At 34.2% G+C, this 18,958-nt stretch overlaps 2 protein-coding genes across 2 annotated transcripts in view; one reads left to right on the forward strand and one right to left on the reverse strand.

Moving 5' to 3' along the window:
• Positions 1-3,318: 3,318 nt before the first annotated feature.
• LOC105348918 (uncharacterized) lies at positions 3,319-15,653 on the forward strand. Its single transcript, XM_011458523.4, has 3 exons — positions 3,319-3,978; positions 14,784-14,896; positions 15,355-15,653. Exons 1-3 carry the CDS (start codon positions 3,921-3,923, stop codon positions 15,613-15,615), a joined length of 432 nt encoding a protein of 143 aa, XP_011456825.2. The 5' UTR covers positions 3,319-3,920; the 3' UTR covers positions 15,616-15,653.
• A 309-nt stretch (positions 15,654-15,962) lies between these two features.
• LOC105348916 (autotransporter adhesin BpaC) overlaps positions 15,963-18,958 on the reverse strand; it is a 6,922-nt gene continuing 3,926 nt past the window's right edge. The window contains exons 2-5 of the mRNA XM_011458522.4: positions 18,179-18,307; positions 17,713-17,878; positions 16,780-17,029; positions 15,963-16,488 (exon numbers count right to left, since the gene is read on the reverse strand). Coding sequence (XP_011456824.4) covers positions 16,150-16,488; positions 16,780-17,029; positions 17,713-17,878; positions 18,179-18,307 — 884 coding nt within the window. The 3' untranslated portion in view covers positions 15,963-16,149. The remainder of the gene's footprint in view (positions 16,489-16,779; positions 17,030-17,712; positions 17,879-18,178; positions 18,308-18,958) is intronic.

The following is an 18,958-nucleotide window of genomic DNA, read 5'->3' on the forward strand; positions in this document are numbered from 1 at the left end:
TGTGAGCCCTGTATCTTGCTCATATCTCTACGACTGACTCTCAAGATTCATTTAATCATTAGGAATACTTTCATAAAACATTGTAGATAATAAAAACAGAAAAATAAAATTTGACCAAAATCGTGACCATGACCCTTCAAGGCAGATCTAATGGTGAATTCGTTGACCACCCCGTCTCCTTAAAAGCGAAGTTCTCCATACATTGTATATGACTTTATCACGATAGCATCAAAAGAGACGACAGTTTCATCCAATATGGCAGGACCTGTCTGCAATCCAGACAAAAATCTATTACAAAGAGAATCGTCATTTAGTTATTTTTTTAATGTTGTTTCCGGTACTTAGGCGAAGTGTATATACTTTTGTATACTTTGGTTTACATCTTATGCTTATTTCTTTGCATGGACGTTGATTGTATTTTTTTAAATATCTAAAGTAAGTGATAGACAGACAATTTAATGCCAGTGAGACTGTTCACGTACAATGGAATTTCATATAGAGGACTGATTTTTATGGGATTCTGTTCTAGGTGGACTGTTTTCGGCCTGAAATTAATCTTTTCTTCTTTTTGAATTTTGGAATATCAAAATAGTTGAATGTGAGTTAGTGATAATGTGTAAATGAAACCATATTAAAAATCTATGATACATTATTTAATGATGAGAATTATATTGTGAGTATTAATAGTTGTTAAGTTCTATTTATATCTTTTGGCATGCATGAAAATTTCTATAAAATATATTTTTTATAGGTTATTTCCCCTCCCGATTGAACTTTTGCATTTTAAGTTTAGGATGCCAATTCAAATTAATAATGAGATAGTGTATAAAACTGTGCAAATAACAAACATTTTTCTTTTAATATAGGTATTGCTTGTAATGTTGAGTGATTGGTGTTGTTTATTACACATACATGTTATTTTAAGAAAACATCAGAGATTTGATTGTTTCTCCGTCTTGTCTTCGAGTAGGACAAGAATTTCTTGAAGATTTTTGTTTTGCTCATAAAATCCCTTCTGGAATAAGCAACACCATAAACTTCAGAACAGTTAAAGTCTGTCGCTAGATATATGAGAATTTTACGACGATTTTCATGTAAAACCAAATGAAATTAGGTACTCAAAATGCAAAGGCGAATACGCACTTCACATTTTCGTTTTCAATGCGATCGTAAAGATGTCAAACGAAACAAGATTTCAAAGTCGGGCACCTGTTTAAAGCAGACTCTGCCATGCTTCATTCTGTGGTATTACGAGTTGTGCTCACTTAAACAGTTACAGCAAGAGTATTGCATTTACCACACAAGAATAACATTTGAACTCTTGGATACAACGCTATAATAGCATGTTTATTAATTTTTTTTTTTAGTTTTCATTGCTACTTCGGTATTTTGCAGGAAGAAATAATAATTGAATTATCATTTTAAGTGACCACGCAATTGATAAGAAAACTTTTAAAAATCGTAATACGAACATCATATGATTTTATGATTACTGTTAGTTTATATTGTAATTACCAATTTAGTTTATAATTATCCTTTCGAAATTTAAGAATTAAAAAATTTCCGGTAGGAAGTTCAATATTTTTTGTAGGGAAAAAATTTTCTCTCTTTTCTTGCAATTATCATTTTTCTATGGGATATTTGTTTTACCTGTCGGGTGATAAGAAACATTGAAAACAAAGACCTTTATATTCTTTCCAGACAAATTTCTATCACTAAGTATATTTTTTACCTGCACGTTACTCCGCAGGTATCGGTATCTGATGAACTGAAGTTAATGTACTTTTTGTTTCCAATAATTAAATTTTCAAGAAAGAAAAAAAAATTAGATAATTTTTTTTTTTTGCCATGTTAAGAATTGTTAGGTAAATAGTGAAGAGACTGCACTCGCGATCATCTTGGATTTACTTGAACCCCTTAATTCGTGCTATGTTCTTTCAGTCTTTCAAAGTATTTCAATCAGATATATGTACATGCAATGTGTTTCTGGTAAAAAGATAAGCTTTTATTTATCTTAGGGTTGGTTATCTTTCCTTGTTTTATCTCAAGAATTTACTGATCCATTTCTTCCTCACCAGAATGTAAATGAGAGAAAATAATTAACACTGGTGATAACATTTTGTTTTGAAATCACACTACAAATAAATTGCTATTGGGACGAGATAAGGCTGTTCGATTCAAAAGTTTTGCATATATATATAGCCTGTATAACCACATTCACGCTTTTTGTGGAGGGGATTGTATTTTTTTTTGGGGGGGGGGGGGGAGGGGGTGCTGGTCTTTTTATCGATGAGCAATTCAAACCAATATTTATTTATTTTTTCAGTGAAAGCCTCCTATACAAATTCGCGTGTTTATTCATAATCGGACGTTCCATTTAAACAGACACGTACTGTGCTTAAAGGCTTTGAGATAATCTTTTGAAGTTGAAATTTTTTTTTAGTTCAATTATCAGGCGCGGTTCTGGAGTTGTTTTTTTTTTTTACTTTGGTAGGTGAGGGTTCGAGGGATATTTTTGTTTGGCGGATGCCGGAGGGGGGAGGGGGTCCAAGGCCTATCTTTGTTGATTTTACCACTAGCATACGTGGGCTAAATAAGTTTTCCCCCACCCACCTCTGACCCCAATAGATCCGCGCATTTTTATCGTTGCTAGCCAATGGTCCAGTTTGTTTTCTCGTTTTAACGTTATTAAAAGAGGAGAATTACGAATCGAATAAGATTCTTGGCTAGCAAAGATATATAAAGTGACCAGAAAAAATTCAATTATTATATAAGGAACACTTATTAACTTAGTCTTCATTTAAAGAACGTGAAATGGATTTCTTAATTTACAGGAGTGATATGCATTTAGTCGGTTACAAAAACTATTACTTTACATACAAACACAGGGTAGAAGTTTAATCTTATCACTGCATGTCATATTATTTCAGATGTTATCCTGATTGAAAATCTTGACTGTTTTGTTTTTTTTATTGTTTAATATATAGTCTTTGGTATATTAGGTTAAGTTAACACTGAGAAGGTTAAACCCCAAGGTCTCGTTTCATGGGATCTATTGAGGTATCTATTTAAAGTTTTTTGAAAGGCTACCATTCATGATAGTGAAATTCCCTAGATTTCTTTTTTAACTGAAGATTTAAAATAACAAGGCCAAACCTTACCTCGGTCGAACAAGTGTCTCTTTTTTTTTATATAACATCTCGTGCCCAGGTTTATCGAAAATCGAAAATATCTTGTTCAATGTTAGGAAAGAAACGCCACGAAAGCGGTTAAAAGAGAGGAAGAACAAACAGGAATAAATAGATTCTTACTTTTAAAAACTCTCTTTGCAACCGACTTTTACAGCGATCGGTTCAATTATGCAATTGTTTGTGAAGACGAGAAAAAAAGTTCTATATATCCGTTTTTTTGTTTACTAAAATACCATGATCCCTTGCAGTATTGAGAGCAGTTTAGAGAAAGAGCGGGAGAGAACGAAGGGAGAAAATTGGTGGTCTTAAACTTAGAGAGACATTAACTCTGTGATATTGGGCTGTGAACTATGTATATATAAACAGAGAAGCCACAAAGTATGGTCGAAACGTTTTAATTATCTAAGAAAGAATTATCGGTGTATTGACATTCGCGTATTACCAATCTCTCGGCGTGATTTGAAGAAAATCGGACGGGGAAGGCAGATCGTTACAGATGTTCCATTAGTGTTCCATTGACTTATTGCAGATCAACAGCGATAAGTCGTTTATTTTTTCTGCAAAGTCAACAAATGCTGCCGATGTGATTGTTTATTTAAGCGGTGCGCGAACACAAATTTTTCAAGTCTAGAAGTACATAGATTCTTTCGGACGAGCTCTCCAATTAGGTTCAAGATCTTCGGCTTTCCTTAAGACGGCGGAATAAGAAAATGTTAGTGATGACACAAAATGATGTTTATTAAATGGCATCCGTTCTTTGTACTCGGCACTTTACTGTGTATTTCAGGTATGTAAATATATTCATGTTTATTTTGGAGCGGTTTTTTTTCGATATTTAAAATTTCTTGCGTAGAGGTGCGATTACAATATATAAGAAATTGAACGATAATTTTGCCATTAACAATAAATATCTTGTTCAAAGTTGTATTTCTGAATAAATAAAAACTAGGATTTCATTGAGATTGCTTCGCAACTTTTCGTGACAGGTGGGTTTTTTGTAAACAATATAAACAATATCTAATTTATTTCATTTTTTTTTTCAATCTTCTTTTTACATTGAGATACACTGTACAATACACGTAGCGTTGGATATGGGTTTACAAAATAATTTATCCATAAAAACAATAAATTGATATCTATTTTCATCAAATCATATCATGAAATTGTTTCTTTATTGATTCTCGGGGAAAATTTAGGAAGACGATAATTCTGTGATACTGTATATCTTTGAAAATCCACGTTATAGTATACATTGTACATGTACATGCATTCCAATAATTTTTACGCAGTGTTTCTTTAGATTATTTATATATAGTCATGCCCATGTTAGTACATGGAATGAGATTCTCTAAACAGATAAATAATTCTTACATATATCTGTTCGCAATTTAAATTACATTCAAAATAGATCCAAAATTCGTTTCCGTCAGAGAGTATACATTATTTCATACATACATTTGTATGTATAGATAGATATACTTTGTATTTGTACATTTGTAAATATTTTTGTGGGTTTTTTTTTTTTTTTGGGGGGGGGGGGGGGTTGTTATTCAGGTTTGAGCGAAATAAACATTCATTCATATAGATATATACATGCAGATACATGCATGTATGTGGAATAGATTTTGACTTTCCATAAACTTTGTATAATTGCTGTATTTATCACATACCAGGAACCAATCAACACAAATTAAACGCAAGGGATTTTTCGTACTCTTTTATTTGAAAAGTCAGATTATTTTCTTTTAAAGAAAAACTCATTATTTTAAGCAGATAGTCTGGATCTTATATTTGCCATCAATCACACGAGTAGCTTTCCCATTCTTCAGCAGCGCTGTCAGGGAGTTAATTACGCTCTTTTCATATTGCAGTCATATTTATTTAAGCCGTCAATATTATAGAAATTAACGTTGACGTGCATTCAGAGTAGTTGATAGCTGTGATTTATAAATAAATCTCTCTGTCTATAGAAAAACCGTTAAGGGTTTAAGGGATATAGAATAAAAACCCCGGGACAGGTCGTTTATATTTAAGAGCCCCTGAATGAGATAGTGAATGGACGGTGATGTGGCTTTTAATATCTTTTGTTTGAGGGTCGCGGAATGCCCCTAATAATGTTTATTTGAGGTACGATCTAGATCATGTTGACATGGATGAGCAACTTTTTGTGTGGGAACTTTAAGAGCGCGTGCCCGAAATATTTCAGACAAGGTCTTTTTCTCTTTTGATTGAACTATTCCGATCGGCAATTTCATCATAATTGGGAAAAGTAAAGAATTTAAAAGCTCTTTGAGATAGTTGAAAATAAACTTAAATAATTACTCCTCATCATGAATATTGGTAATCATAATGATGAGAGATTACTGGGTTCGCGGGGCAATAATACTCGCATTTGATCTCATTCTCATTTCCCCTCCATTACCCAGTTAGCTTCTTACAAAAAAGTAGTGAGAATTTAGAATGAGAGCGAGCTCGTCTATCTGAGCTTATTGCCTCATGCATACCATATTCATGCAGAAATTGATAAACTCTAAGATTGCAATTAGCATTAACATTTAGAGCAGGAACTTCAATATAACAAGCAGATGTCATGTCCTAAGTAAGGCTTCGAAAGTTAATTCTATTTTTATCGTAATCCACGCGCGTAGGTTTAGGAGAAATAATATTTCTAAAAAAAAAAAAACCAGTTTTAATCTAAGTTTTTGTAGATTGATTTTACTAAAATGCTGCAATCTGTAGAAATTGGAAATTTGTAGAACCCATTATGAACTTATATCAGATACTCAATGGGAATATAAGAAAAGATCATCATTAAAGAGGTAGCCTACATGTAGCTTGAATGCTCAGTGCATTTTTCTGATGTTAGTGAATAAAAATAATTTATTTGAAGAAATTGATTGTTTCGATTTTATGGCCCTCCCGCATACCTGTAGGTTTGGTATTTTGGAGTGACGTTAAACGTAGAATCGCAGAATTAACTTTGTACGGCCTTATCATCACCTAAAAAACGCGACTGGGGTTTCACTGGACGAGGTAAACGCAGACAAAGAGCAAACTTAATAAGTATATAATGAGTTTAATCCATTGCTGAAGTCTACCCCGCTACTTATACATGTGTAAGCCTGTTTGGAGCGTATACGGAAGTCTCGAGAGCGAGAGTTTGGAAAGCGAGAATAAAAACTTTCCGTCGTTTAGAATGGTCTCTACCAGTGAGCGTATTCGCCGAATGAAAAAAAAAGACAAAAATGAAATTGCAAATAGAAACGAATGGGTTTTAACTTTTGTTGTACGGCGATTTACTGTCTTCCGTCAGCATTATCCGCGACGAGGCATAATTGAGCTTCATAACGAACATGAAAAAATACGACTTTTTCAATTTCGGATTTAAAAAAGGCATTAAAATATTAAAATCTAATTAAAACCGGATCCTTTGATCCGCTCATGAAAATCCGCATCATAAGGATCTGAAAAAAAAAATAAAAACCCAATAGAAGCTTACGTCCTAATGACCTTTTAGTTATCTACAGTAATTAGATGCTGAAGCTGGAAATTTTTGGTTCGAAACCTTCGCTATTTTTGTGCTTCCTTCAAGATAATCCTGGGTTTACGAGTGATAAGAGGAAAAATCTGAAATTAGAAAATCGCTACAATATGAAGGTCTTACCTAGGAAAAAGCATTCTAGAACTAAAGAGGGTTGTCATTTCTCCTTGCCAGTACTGCTAATCATGAAAGCAAAAGATCAACTATGAGCAAATGGTTTATCTTGATGTCTTTAGTACAGTAAACAGCGTGTTTTTAATGGCACTTATATTTATTCCCCTCCCTCGTGTTTCCATTGTCTAATAGTCAATAGTTTAAAATCTGTTATTAATCAAGACAAACAATATGTTGCATGTGCCGATCTAGAGAGGAAAGGGGGGGGGGGGGTCCAGATGGACCACCCCCCCCCCCCCCCTGCAAAATTCGAATTTCTTTAAATTACACTATAAAATTACCAAAAATATGCCTCGGAACCCCAACCCCCCTTGACAAACTCAAATGACCGTCCACCTTAACCCCCCCCCCCCCCCCTCGGAAATTTTTTTGGGATCCGCGCATGTGTTGATGTTTTGCCACAGATTGTGTGACCAAAATGCCAATAACGAAACATAGTTTTTTTTAATTCAATTTTTGGGATGGGAAATAATTTTAGCATATTTTGTGTGGATTATATTAATTCATTATATATATTGCTTTGGGTAGAATTAAAGGTGATCGGATTTTTTCGCGGATATGGGAAGGGGAGTATTGTTGCCTGGTTATATTTCAAGGCAAAAAATACGAAAATCTTTAAAATAAAAGCCATTATGTAGCATTGCAATATTGCTGCTCTGCGCTTTTATAATTTCTGAGACACATCGACGTCATAAAACCGTATAGGGAATCCGGGCATCTCTAGTAGTCCGAGATTTATGGGTCGCGCGCGGGACCTTAAACTTCTGTAGCGAGACAAACGTGTATAAAAATACAGCTCGCAGTAAGAGGCTAATTGAACTACCAGAGGAAATTAATTCCCGAAGCTGACGACTGGCGTGTGTTAAGCCTAGTAATTGCTAATCTGCATGATATTTTCATCTAGATAAGACAAGAGATATCTCCGCCCCTTGACCATGTTTCCAATTTTGTTTTTCTTCTCTTCTTTTTATAGAACAGTCAGCATTATCTTAGCTTATCATTTTATCTTTGGGGATTTGGAGATTTTTTACGCCTATGAAAATCCCAGATAGCAGTTAGACTTTTGATAGCTAAAGTAAAGCTTGCAACTGAATCTATCTAGATATGCCTAGTATACACATCTTTTAGTATTTATGCTTTACTCAAAATAGAAATGATTATAATATATATATTTAATAAAGTTCTCAGATAAGTTTATATAGATTTTTTGTCGAAAGCTTAACTTAATATTAAACGCTATTATAAAACATATATAAAATGTTTTATTTAGTACAGTCATGTAAATTAGTTTAAAGCCGCAAGTAAAGGGATTATGCGTGCACTTTTGAACTTGATAAAGAAGAGATTTGTATTATCAATTTGTGGGGTTTTTTTTTACTCTTATCATAAACAGTTTTTAATTTTTTTTTCTTTCATTTTTTTTTGAAAGCTTAAAAAAATTATTTAATAACACCAGCTTTTCCAGAGAGAATATAAAATTCTGGTGCGTGATTCTAGATAACTCAATACACAAAGCAGGTGCGAGGAAAGACCTCATTAATCAAAGCTGAAAAACTGATGAGTATCCTAGGTTTCTAACGGAAAGAATAAAATCGTGAATGTTGGGTTTTTTATGTTATCGTTGACAGGAATTGAAGTCTTTGTAATTGGTTGTTTCGAGACAAATCGTGATTCATTAATACAAGGGAGATGTAAAAAATGGGATACATCGTGTGTGAATTTGCACAATCTACAGAGCGATTTTATTCAAAATAAGTTAATCGTTTAATAATGCTACAATACTATCTATCTATCTATCTATCTATCTATCTATCTATCTATCTATCTATCTATCTATCTATCTATCTATCTATCTATCTATCCTCCCACGCAGCTGCCAACTCATCCATCCATCTATCCATCCATCTATCAATCCACCTATCTTTCTCTCTTCTCTAACACTCTATCTGTCTTTCTGTCTGTCTGTCTGTCTGCACTAATGACCTTGTTGTTAGATAATGATATTAAGCAAATTGATTACGCCATGTGTTATTACAGGGGCTGCATGTTGGAAATGAACATAAACTCGCCATATATTTAATCGAAACCCCCCAAATTGAATGCACCTGTCATTTCTCTCTCCTGTAATTAAGAATACCAAACCTTACGACTTCTTCTCAAGAAGAAGAAAATGTCGATGATGCAATTGATCCAAAGGGGTGTTTACAATTCATTGAGAAATAAAAGAGTGACGCATGGAGAACTCTTTTGTTTATGAGCCCCAATAAATAACGGTGTAGCATTCTATATGAAATAACATTCCGTGATATTCCCAAAATACCCATCAGCTTTTCCTATAACGATGTGATTTCTAAACTACATGTGCAATCTAGCTTGACATTCTATTTTGATACGTTTTCTTTTTGTTGTAGTTCGTGCTTGAAAATCAGCAATACATTCATTTATCCACTCGGCTTTCAACATCACTCACAACGATATACATACATGTATATAAACTAGTAATGTGTAGTATCGACTGCATTGCAAACAATTCCTGTATCTGAAAACTGCCATTCAATTTACTTAACAAATCACATCTTACATTGACAAATTTACAAATCAGTGGATTGTGTTAGGTCGTTAATCTTCTTCCTCTTCATTCATCTGAATCTTCTTTGTCTTGGAACAAAAGTTCTATTAAATAATCAAGACCATCTATCATCGTTAAGCAAGTTTCGATTTCAGGCTTAGTTTTACGAGGTTTTTGGTAGTAAGATATAACTATATATACATGTACATTATTTACTTTCTACTTTTTACGCGGGTCTATTTATCTGCGGATCCAGAAAATTTTTCCCGGGGGGTGGGGGGGGGGGTCTGGGGTATATATGATTTTCTGGGGAGGATGGGTGGATACGAGGCATATTTTCGATATATTACTATGCGAATATAAGAAAATAGAATTTTCCACGTGAGCTGGAACCCCCCCCCCCCCCCTCCTCCCCAACAAGATTCGCACATGTCTATTCATAAAAAATGGCGAAGAAAAAAATCAATTGACCGTGAGTGGGAAGACAGTCTGATCAATTAACTGAAATAGCAATCGGTTGGTAACAGTTAAAGTGCTGAATTGAAAATATAAAAGATTTGGCTCTTATCTTATGACTTCCGTAATCAAACAACTAGTCTCAGGATGGAAAAGGCAATGTCCTAATATATGTCGTAATGTTTATTTATAATTCACTAAAAAAAAAATTTAAAATAATGCAGGAAGATTGAAACTATGACGTATCCGTATATATCTAACAAAAATTACTTTTTCGGCAAATTACGATACGAAAAAAAAGATTTTGAAATCATTTTTTTTTACCCTGATTCCATACGTTAGAAGCAAGAAAAAAAAACAACAAACAAAAGCACAAAAAAACTACCTAGAACCGTTAGGACAAAATTCTTCCACCTATAGAGAGTGGAACTTGGGTGTATTGAATGAATTATTAATATACATATATCATAATTTTTATAGGTGGAGGATACTATTTTCAAAATACATTATCAGTTCCTTTTTGGAACTGTCATGTTGTAAATTTTGAATTACCCGGGTGGCAGTAAATACAAAATTTACAGTTGTCATGTTGTAAATTTTGTATTTACTGCCACCCGGTAAATTCAAAATTTACAGCATGACAGAACAGTGAATTTTTGTCAATATGAATACGCGATAATCTACTTTTAACAATTTAAGTATATTACGGTATGAAATGATTACTCTTTGTAATTTCTTTAAAAACCGATGATATATTACCACAAATTGTTCGGATAAGACCCACGTGCACAGAGCATACGTTATTGGTAAAAACAAGTTGAAAAAAAATAATCCTTCCAAGTAACGTTACGTTAGCAAATCAAATCCTGAATTTAAGAAGCTCAAGAACTTTGCCTGCTATAAAGATTGGTGCATAAGTATCGATCTAACAAGGCTTCTTGGATGCGCAAAGCCTTTCCGACCCGTTTAACAGAATCCTTTAACGAGGGGATTTTCAATACCAAGCCATTGAAGGGACGTGCAAATCGGCAGTGAGCAAGGGGGACTTTAATTAATGGATTAGTACTAAGGTGTGCAAGTCACGGATTGTTGAGATTATCCGATAGGATTAACGAACATGTAGTTATTTAGGAGACCATGAGACCATTGATATATATAGCAAATTGTTCACTGCCCCCCAATTGCACTGTATATGAACGCCGGCCGTCTCGATTTTTATCTCTCAAAAGAGACAAAGTTCATGAACAAAAGTACAAATTCTTGCGGATCGCATTCATAAAAGATTTGGAAAATCAAAGAAACGTGGTCTTTCCGTCCGGAATCTTGTGAATAGGCACGTTTGCGTTTTGGATATATTTGGATATAGACATTCCGACAGTTAATCAGTATAATGTTTGGTTTGTAAAATGAGGAGCTGGTATGGACTGTTACTGATAGGATTATTTCTGTTTATTCAGACGTTTGGTAGGTACTTGTATATAAAGAGATTTAAAACCCATTTATTTCGATTTCAATCTCGAAAAAAAGAAAACTATGTGCTTTCTTTGTTGTATGAATTCAAAACCTTTCTTTGATACCGTTGTATCTATATTTGAAATCTTATCAAATCCGAAACAAGCTCAAGGAACAAGCGATGGTTTTATTCTTTGGCTACTTTCTTTTATTCGAGACACAATTATAAAATATTAGGTTTTTCATTTGATGAATACAAAAAAGAAATTGATATACAGGTATGAATACATGGAAGATTTGGAAAATTTCAGATAATATTTAGTGAAAAAAATTAATGAGAGTTTACGAAACCATTCCATTTAATGAATACAAAAAATAAATTGATATACAGGTATGATTACACGAAAGGTTTGGAAAATTCAGATAACATTTAGTGAAAAAAATTGATGAGAGGTTACAAAACGATTCGTAATTATAGTCGTAGAATTTCTGATGCTACATGTACGTCACAATTCAGGACAGACATATTGATTTTTAGGAAAAATGAAAGATAAAAAACTGATTTATTTCTGGTAATTAAGATCATATACTGGTCGCTTTTTAATTAAAAGTTTATCAGTGCAAGTGCGTTCCCCCTTAATCTATAATATAGCCTGCTTTACAAATCTTTATCTTGGATACGTAGAATTTGTTTCTATACGTTTAGTATTCTCGGCATCAGATAAATTGTCGTTTTAAACGAAAGTGCACAAATATTATAGAATTATAGTGTCTTACTTTGAGAATCAATTCTCGTATCGATCGACTTCTCGAAACTCAATACCCCCCACGAGTGCTTTAATATTTTCACCTTTGTCTAGGGTTCTACAACATTGACCCCCAAACAAGACAAAAAGTAATATATATTACACTGTAGTAAGGGAAAATGCCGGTCGACGTAAACATCTAGCTTTCTATAACTCAATATGAGAACTTGATTGCATTACGATCAATTGGACAAACCGATAAAAACGACCCTCTGTGGAGTTCGAACACCTGACACAAGATCTAAGTCTTTCCACGACGACTCCAAGGTCGTCTCTTAACTTGACGGACTGACCTACAACGTTAATTATTACAGACGATGCATCTTAGGGATGTCGCAATCAATACGCTTTGCAGTCGGGTCAAGATAAGCTTCAAGAAGCCTGTTTACAAATCATTAGCTTATGCTTTAAGAAGGCTGATTGCTCGCTGTCATGGTTAGACCATATTAATCTCTTTAAGAAGAAGAGCTTTTTTAAAGATGTAAGAAATTATTAGAATATTAGGGTTTTTTTTTCTTTACTATATAATGGAATATAACTAAGAGAAATTGTATCTTAATTTTAAGGTAGAATTGATGGGTAATTTGTAACCATCCAGTTTCCTTAAGGTAGATACTTGTACATGTATATGCTAAAAATTATTTCAAAAAAAAACGCAAGCATGCCTCTGTTACACATGTTTTATATTTACCGTCACTTCTTTAAGAAAGTTACGTCTAATCCTTCAAATGATGCAATAGCTTTAGTTAACAATCTGTATTTCCGTTCCTTTCGCAGATCTGTTAATCTTCTGAAAGATTGGTTTGCTTTTAAACGGCAAACTTTCAACGATAGACCGAGCACACTTCATGTGGGTTTTTTTTTTTAAATTAAGAATTAATTTTCGTTAATTTTATTGTCGATTCGATTCATGGTATCAAATTATATTCCTCGATGAAGGATACGTTATAACGAAGATTATTTTTGATATGACATTTTCTACAAATTGGCGTATCCTCAAAACTATATAATCACGAAAACTGATGCTCACGAATACTTACGGAACCACAGAACTATTTTCAAATCTGTTATATTGTGCGTTGTATTGTAGGTGCTTGACATTTCCAATCTTGATGGCAAAGCTTGATAATAAAATCATAGACTAGATTAATTAGATATTGTTTATATCGCGACGATTATTATCAACGTATTTCCGCGTAAGATGTTTGAACCATTGATAAATATAAAAAAACCCAGATCATTTTCAGAGTTAATCTTATTTATCAATTGCAGTAAATATTCATGGGTGATCCAAATTGATTCTCTCTCTCTCTCTCTCTCTCTCTCTCTCTCTCTCTCTCTCTCTCTCTCTCTCGCTCGCTCTCTCGCTCTCTTACATACATAATAACCTGTCAATATTATATATTAATATCTTAAGTATCATCAACAAGATAGCTTAAATATTCCACGATCAATGTTTGATTCCGTGATAATCCGACATGTTCGTTTTTCTTAACACCAGTCCAGACGGTTACCATCTCTCGAGTTTCCTTCTTAGGTTATTAATAAGTCTGATGATGGCGGCTCTTTCTATCTATTGATTTTGCCCCCGATCGTGTCCTTCAGAAGGAAAATTTCATTACTTGGATCAGCTGTTCATTTTGGTCTGTTGCACTTATTACAAAAGACCTTCACTTCATACGTGTCATTTTGAGACGTCTGCTCTGCATACAAAATGGCCGTTCGTTTCCCTCATCCTTAAGGTCTTCCGTTTACGTATATACATATCGGGTACTTCAATTTAAAACTGCAAAGTCTGCTTATGGCTTTTGCATTTCAAAAATACATTGGTTCATGTCGAGTTTACATAAGATTTACATAAGATAATGGATTTATTTTCTTTCAATTTATCTATATCGTTGTGACAATGCAATTTCTGAGTATGGATCTTCATTCATAAACTATTGGGGAATAATAAAGTTTGAGGAAATCTATGCAAAGGTCTTATCAATTTGTCGGCGATCATTTTTGAACAATGAAAAATCAATGTTATTCAAATGAATAGGCAAAAACAATATTTTCAACGAGAATAAATACATGTTTTTCGTGATGATCTAATTTTTGATATACATGTATCTAATTTGCGGTCGTTTTTATATCGCAGAAAATGAATTACACAGGCAACGTGTCAGTTATGATGTATAGTACTATATTAAAAAATGGCTTACAAAAGTATAGACCCATTTTTGCCAAAAATTTGCCAAAATTCGCAACATGTGAAAAAAACCCAAATATTTACGATACGATATCATATTGTATCATTTGTTCAATAAGCTGCTCTTTGTCTGAGGCTTGATGGTCAACAGACTAACATTTTAATTAAGATATGATGTCTTTAGCGATAAACTATTATTCAATGAAGAAAAAATCCATTTGTTTGAACTTTTGAATATAGGGATGTTCGTATACTCTTATATAGAGCTCTTCTTCAAAAGGAGATCGATACAGTCTAAAAATGGTCATGACTGTTGAGCACTCTAAATGAGGCCTTTAGTTACCCATTTCTTTGAATTAGACAGACGTATGTATTTATAAATTCTTTAAAATCATTTCAGGAATGTCTGTGGGTATAAAGTGCTGGCATTGTATTTCTAAGGACTGCCAATTGGATCCCAGCGAGAACTACAAAGCCGTCAAAAAGCAGTGCTTAACTGGGCAGTATTGTCAGGTAATGAATTATAGTGAACAGTATTATAACCCTATCAAAGGGATCTTGTTGTTTTATCACAGATTAAATATTTTCGCTAAGACTCATAATTTGAAGATATTGAAAATCTAGGAACATAAAGATACGACTAGACTTTTTATGCTCATTATTCTTTATGACGTTGCATAATCCAGTAAAAATAAAACACAGTTGTTGACTGTGAGTAGATTAACGATCTGAATTCTTTTCATCATTATCTTGGAGGTTTTTGGTGTTTTTTTAGTAATTGTATTGGAAATTAGTATATATAGACGATACTCTGGTAACATATACTCTGAAAACATGTACTTTGGTCTCCCTATGGATCTGAAGTCGTTTCTCAAAAGTTGTCTTGATTTTATGTGTTTGTTTTGTTTGTTTGTTTGTTTATTCACGATCAAAATTCAAATTTTGTTCAAGTTTTTTTTTTCACATTTCAGAAAGTATACTATTCGATGTACAGTACGATGGACAATATGGTATACGAGTCCACGGTGAGAGGGTGTGCGTGGGACTGTCTTCCCAAAGATGACTTTCAAAACTGCTCGTCTGAGCTTCACGGATCACGTGGTTGTGTGACGAGAAACTGTTGCCGTGACAATGACCTTTGCAACCAAGGGTCAAGGACTAATTCATTGCTGACGTCATCACATTTATCATGTTTGTTTCTTTTAGTTTTATCATCATATTTTGTGACGTGAAAGTATTTTTGCTTACTATTAAAGCTGTTATTTATTTTTGTGGGAACTTTGTGATTTTTGTTGCTTGCAGAATGAAAATTGTTTTCTTTTTTTTCTCATTTTCATGAAACCCTATATTTTAAAAGTTGTTTTGCAGAAAAGTATGCAAAAGTTCCTTAACTACAGTGACGTACAATATATTGAGTAACTAAAAAAAAGAGAATTTCGAAAAATTTTATATTTAATTTCATGAAAAAAAGATAACAGATTCAAAGTTTTCGAAAAATTTTATATTTAATTTCATGAAAAAAAGATAACAGATTCAAAGTTTTTGAGTATCATCTATTTATTACAGACAAGTAACGGCATTTTTTTGCATTTCGGTAATTCTGAGAAGATGTGTTCATGATTAGGTATACCGGTATATACATGTATATACAATCATATTCCACAACAAATCATGCAAATAAAGCGTACCCGTAAAGTATTTCAGTAACACGCATCTCATATTATCCTACAAAACAACGGAATCTATGAATATACAGTACACAGAGTCTACCAGGCATCTTTCTTCAACATTTTCCCCTTTTTAGCCGGCCCCTTCTTGGCCGGGCTTGCTTCCGGTTCCCTGGGCCCGGGGGCCTTTGGTTTCGGTGCCGCTTTAGTTGCTGGCGGTGGAGGTGGTGCCCTCGATGTGGTGGGGCCGTCTCTGTGGGCCCGTGATGATACCGGTGCCTCCTTGACCTCTATACTCTCTACGTCAGGGTGGACACTGTTGTTTTTGCACCACACGGTGTAGATGATAGCGGTGATGATAATGGTGACGATCGTGGCTGAGGCCAGGATGATGATTACAAACACGGCCTTGTCCCCGAGGGCAAGCGATGATGAGGGCTGAATAAAACAAATCGTGTTAATAGTATATATAGGTAATCTGTAAGCATTTGTTGGAGCGTCTCTGTGGGGCCGTGGATATACCAGGGTTGTTTTCAAATGAATAGTTACGTTTACTTGTTGAAAAATCAATTTCAACAACCGCGCCCATTTAGAAATATTTACAGTGTTACCAGCTTTTTCTTACTTTTCAATGCTCAAAATGGACTAAGTGACTGACAGAATAAATCTGTCCTTACATGTAACTGTTCAAAAAAGAATGTTTCCATGTATTTTGTATGACGTAAATACCGTTACTGCTGATGCTGGTAAACTAATCGGTGATTGGCTGGTGGATGCCGGAGACTGACTGCTAGATGCTGCTGATTGGCTGCTTGTAGCGGGTGAGGAGCTAGCAGAGGGCGTGTCTGTCGTCGAAGACGCTGATTGGTCGGTTGTGTTTTCCGTAGATGGCGCTGATGATGTGATACTACAAGAGCTCTCGTCTGATTGGTCCCCGCAATTTTTATCTCCATCGCATTTAAGAGAATCGCTGATGCATCTATTAACAATGAAAAGAAGAGAATATTTACTTAAAATAACCCAGATATAAAATTTGGTTTTAAATAGTTTTAAATATAATCATACAAAAAGATACTGGATTGTTCTTAAGCTTGGGAGTTCAAACATAAAATGAGAGCGATTTAATTTGTTCAACTGGTCATACATATGATGTACATGTAAGAAAACCCTTATTGTCTAAATTTCCATTGTATATGTACTATTTCCCACATCCAAAACAATTTTACTTTTTGGCGATTCATCAAAATTTGCACGTATTTTTTCCTGCAAAAGTTCTGAAACTAATGAAAGGAAATAGTTAAGAATTTTGCCGTTAATACTTTTTCCCTCATTAAAAAAAATTGACACAAAACAATATTTAGATATTTTCGATGAAATTACTGGCATTTTACTGCCATATATTTTTGAGATATTTAACAGTGCCTTCCGATCTACTTGGCAAAAAAAGGGTGGGGGGTGTTGCAAGCCATGTCCAATATGTATATGTATATGTATGAAAGAGCTACGTGGACTCCAGACCGTGACTAGACACGATAAGGGTGGGGGGTCTGGTGGACGGTCCGATTTGATTGAAAACCATTGTATTATTTTTATAATGAAGTTTCCTATATTACCAGATTTTTAAGAACGGAGACAGAATACATTTAAGATACACATGTATACCTATCTGTGTCACAGATAAACTTTGATCCTGAGCAGCTACCGTTGGAAGCATCAGAGAATGACGTCACTAGCGCCGCAAAGCCTGTACCATTATGGGAGCTGGCTGCATCCGTGACGAGGGAAAACGTTACTATGGGAACGCTAAACTCAAATACTTGATTTGTAGCTGAAAGCATAATGATTTTAAAATATCATGAAAATAAAGCAAAGTATGAATTATACAAAGAAAGAAAGAAAGAACGAAAGAAAGAAAATAAGAAAGAAAGAAAAGGAAATGAGGAGAACGGATTAAGAGGGAGAGAGAGATAGAAAGAGAGAGAGAGGCTAGTGAGGGGCACAGAAAAAGAGTGAGAGCAGAAAGAGACGGAGAAAAAATAAAAAAAGGGGTAAGGTGAGAGAGGCAGAGAGAAAGAGAGAGATACATGTACGTTATCTAAATTGAGAGAGGGGGGAGAAATGTTCACACCATTGGTGCCACAGAGAGTCTGCTTTGTGTTGGCCTCGTCTGCTGGGTCGTAGATTTCTAACCGATCGACGCAAGATCCGTTCTGAGCGTCAGCCAGGTCAAAGGTCACGAGTACCAGGGTCTTAGTTCCTGTAAATCATTAATGAACCCCATTAGAAACAAATCAATAATGTTCGCGGAGACTAAATTTATGCGAATTTCGTAGCTATCTCACTAATAATCACCCAAACGAATTTTGAAATAAAAATTTTTACTTCTTAGTCATAATAGATATCATACGAAGTTATTATTACATCCTCGTTGAATTGATAATTCACGAAATTGTCCCTTACGTATCTTAAATGATTTTATATTAATCTGACCGTTACAAACTACAATGTAGTACGTTCAGTTCAGTAATTAAAAAGTTAACATCACTGACAATCTACCCGAATTTAAAAGTCAAATTATACGGATATTAGCTACATGTATGTTCCAGATGTTCTGTGGTAGACCCGAGTCCTCGATCGACGTTAAAACAAGTGTGATCGATTTTACAGGGGGATATATTAGTAAACCGTATTTTTTTCGTAAATGGTCTGCATATTGATGTTTAAATACCGCATAATTTAGCTTTTTATAAGAATTTTTATAAACTATGGCTCTACAATATTTTTAATCAGTTTATTGTGCTAAAAAAAATGCTTTCATTGGCATTGTATTTCATGGGGGTGGGGGTGGCTTATGCATGTATTTCTCTATTAATTGTCTTTTTTTAGTAAGATCAATGCAAGATTTCCA

Source organism: Magallana gigas, chromosome 10 (assembly GCF_963853765.1).
Source record: "Magallana gigas chromosome 10, xbMagGiga1.1, whole genome shotgun sequence".
NCBI classification, from domain to species: Eukaryota; Metazoa; Mollusca; class Bivalvia; order Ostreida; family Ostreidae; genus Magallana; species Magallana gigas.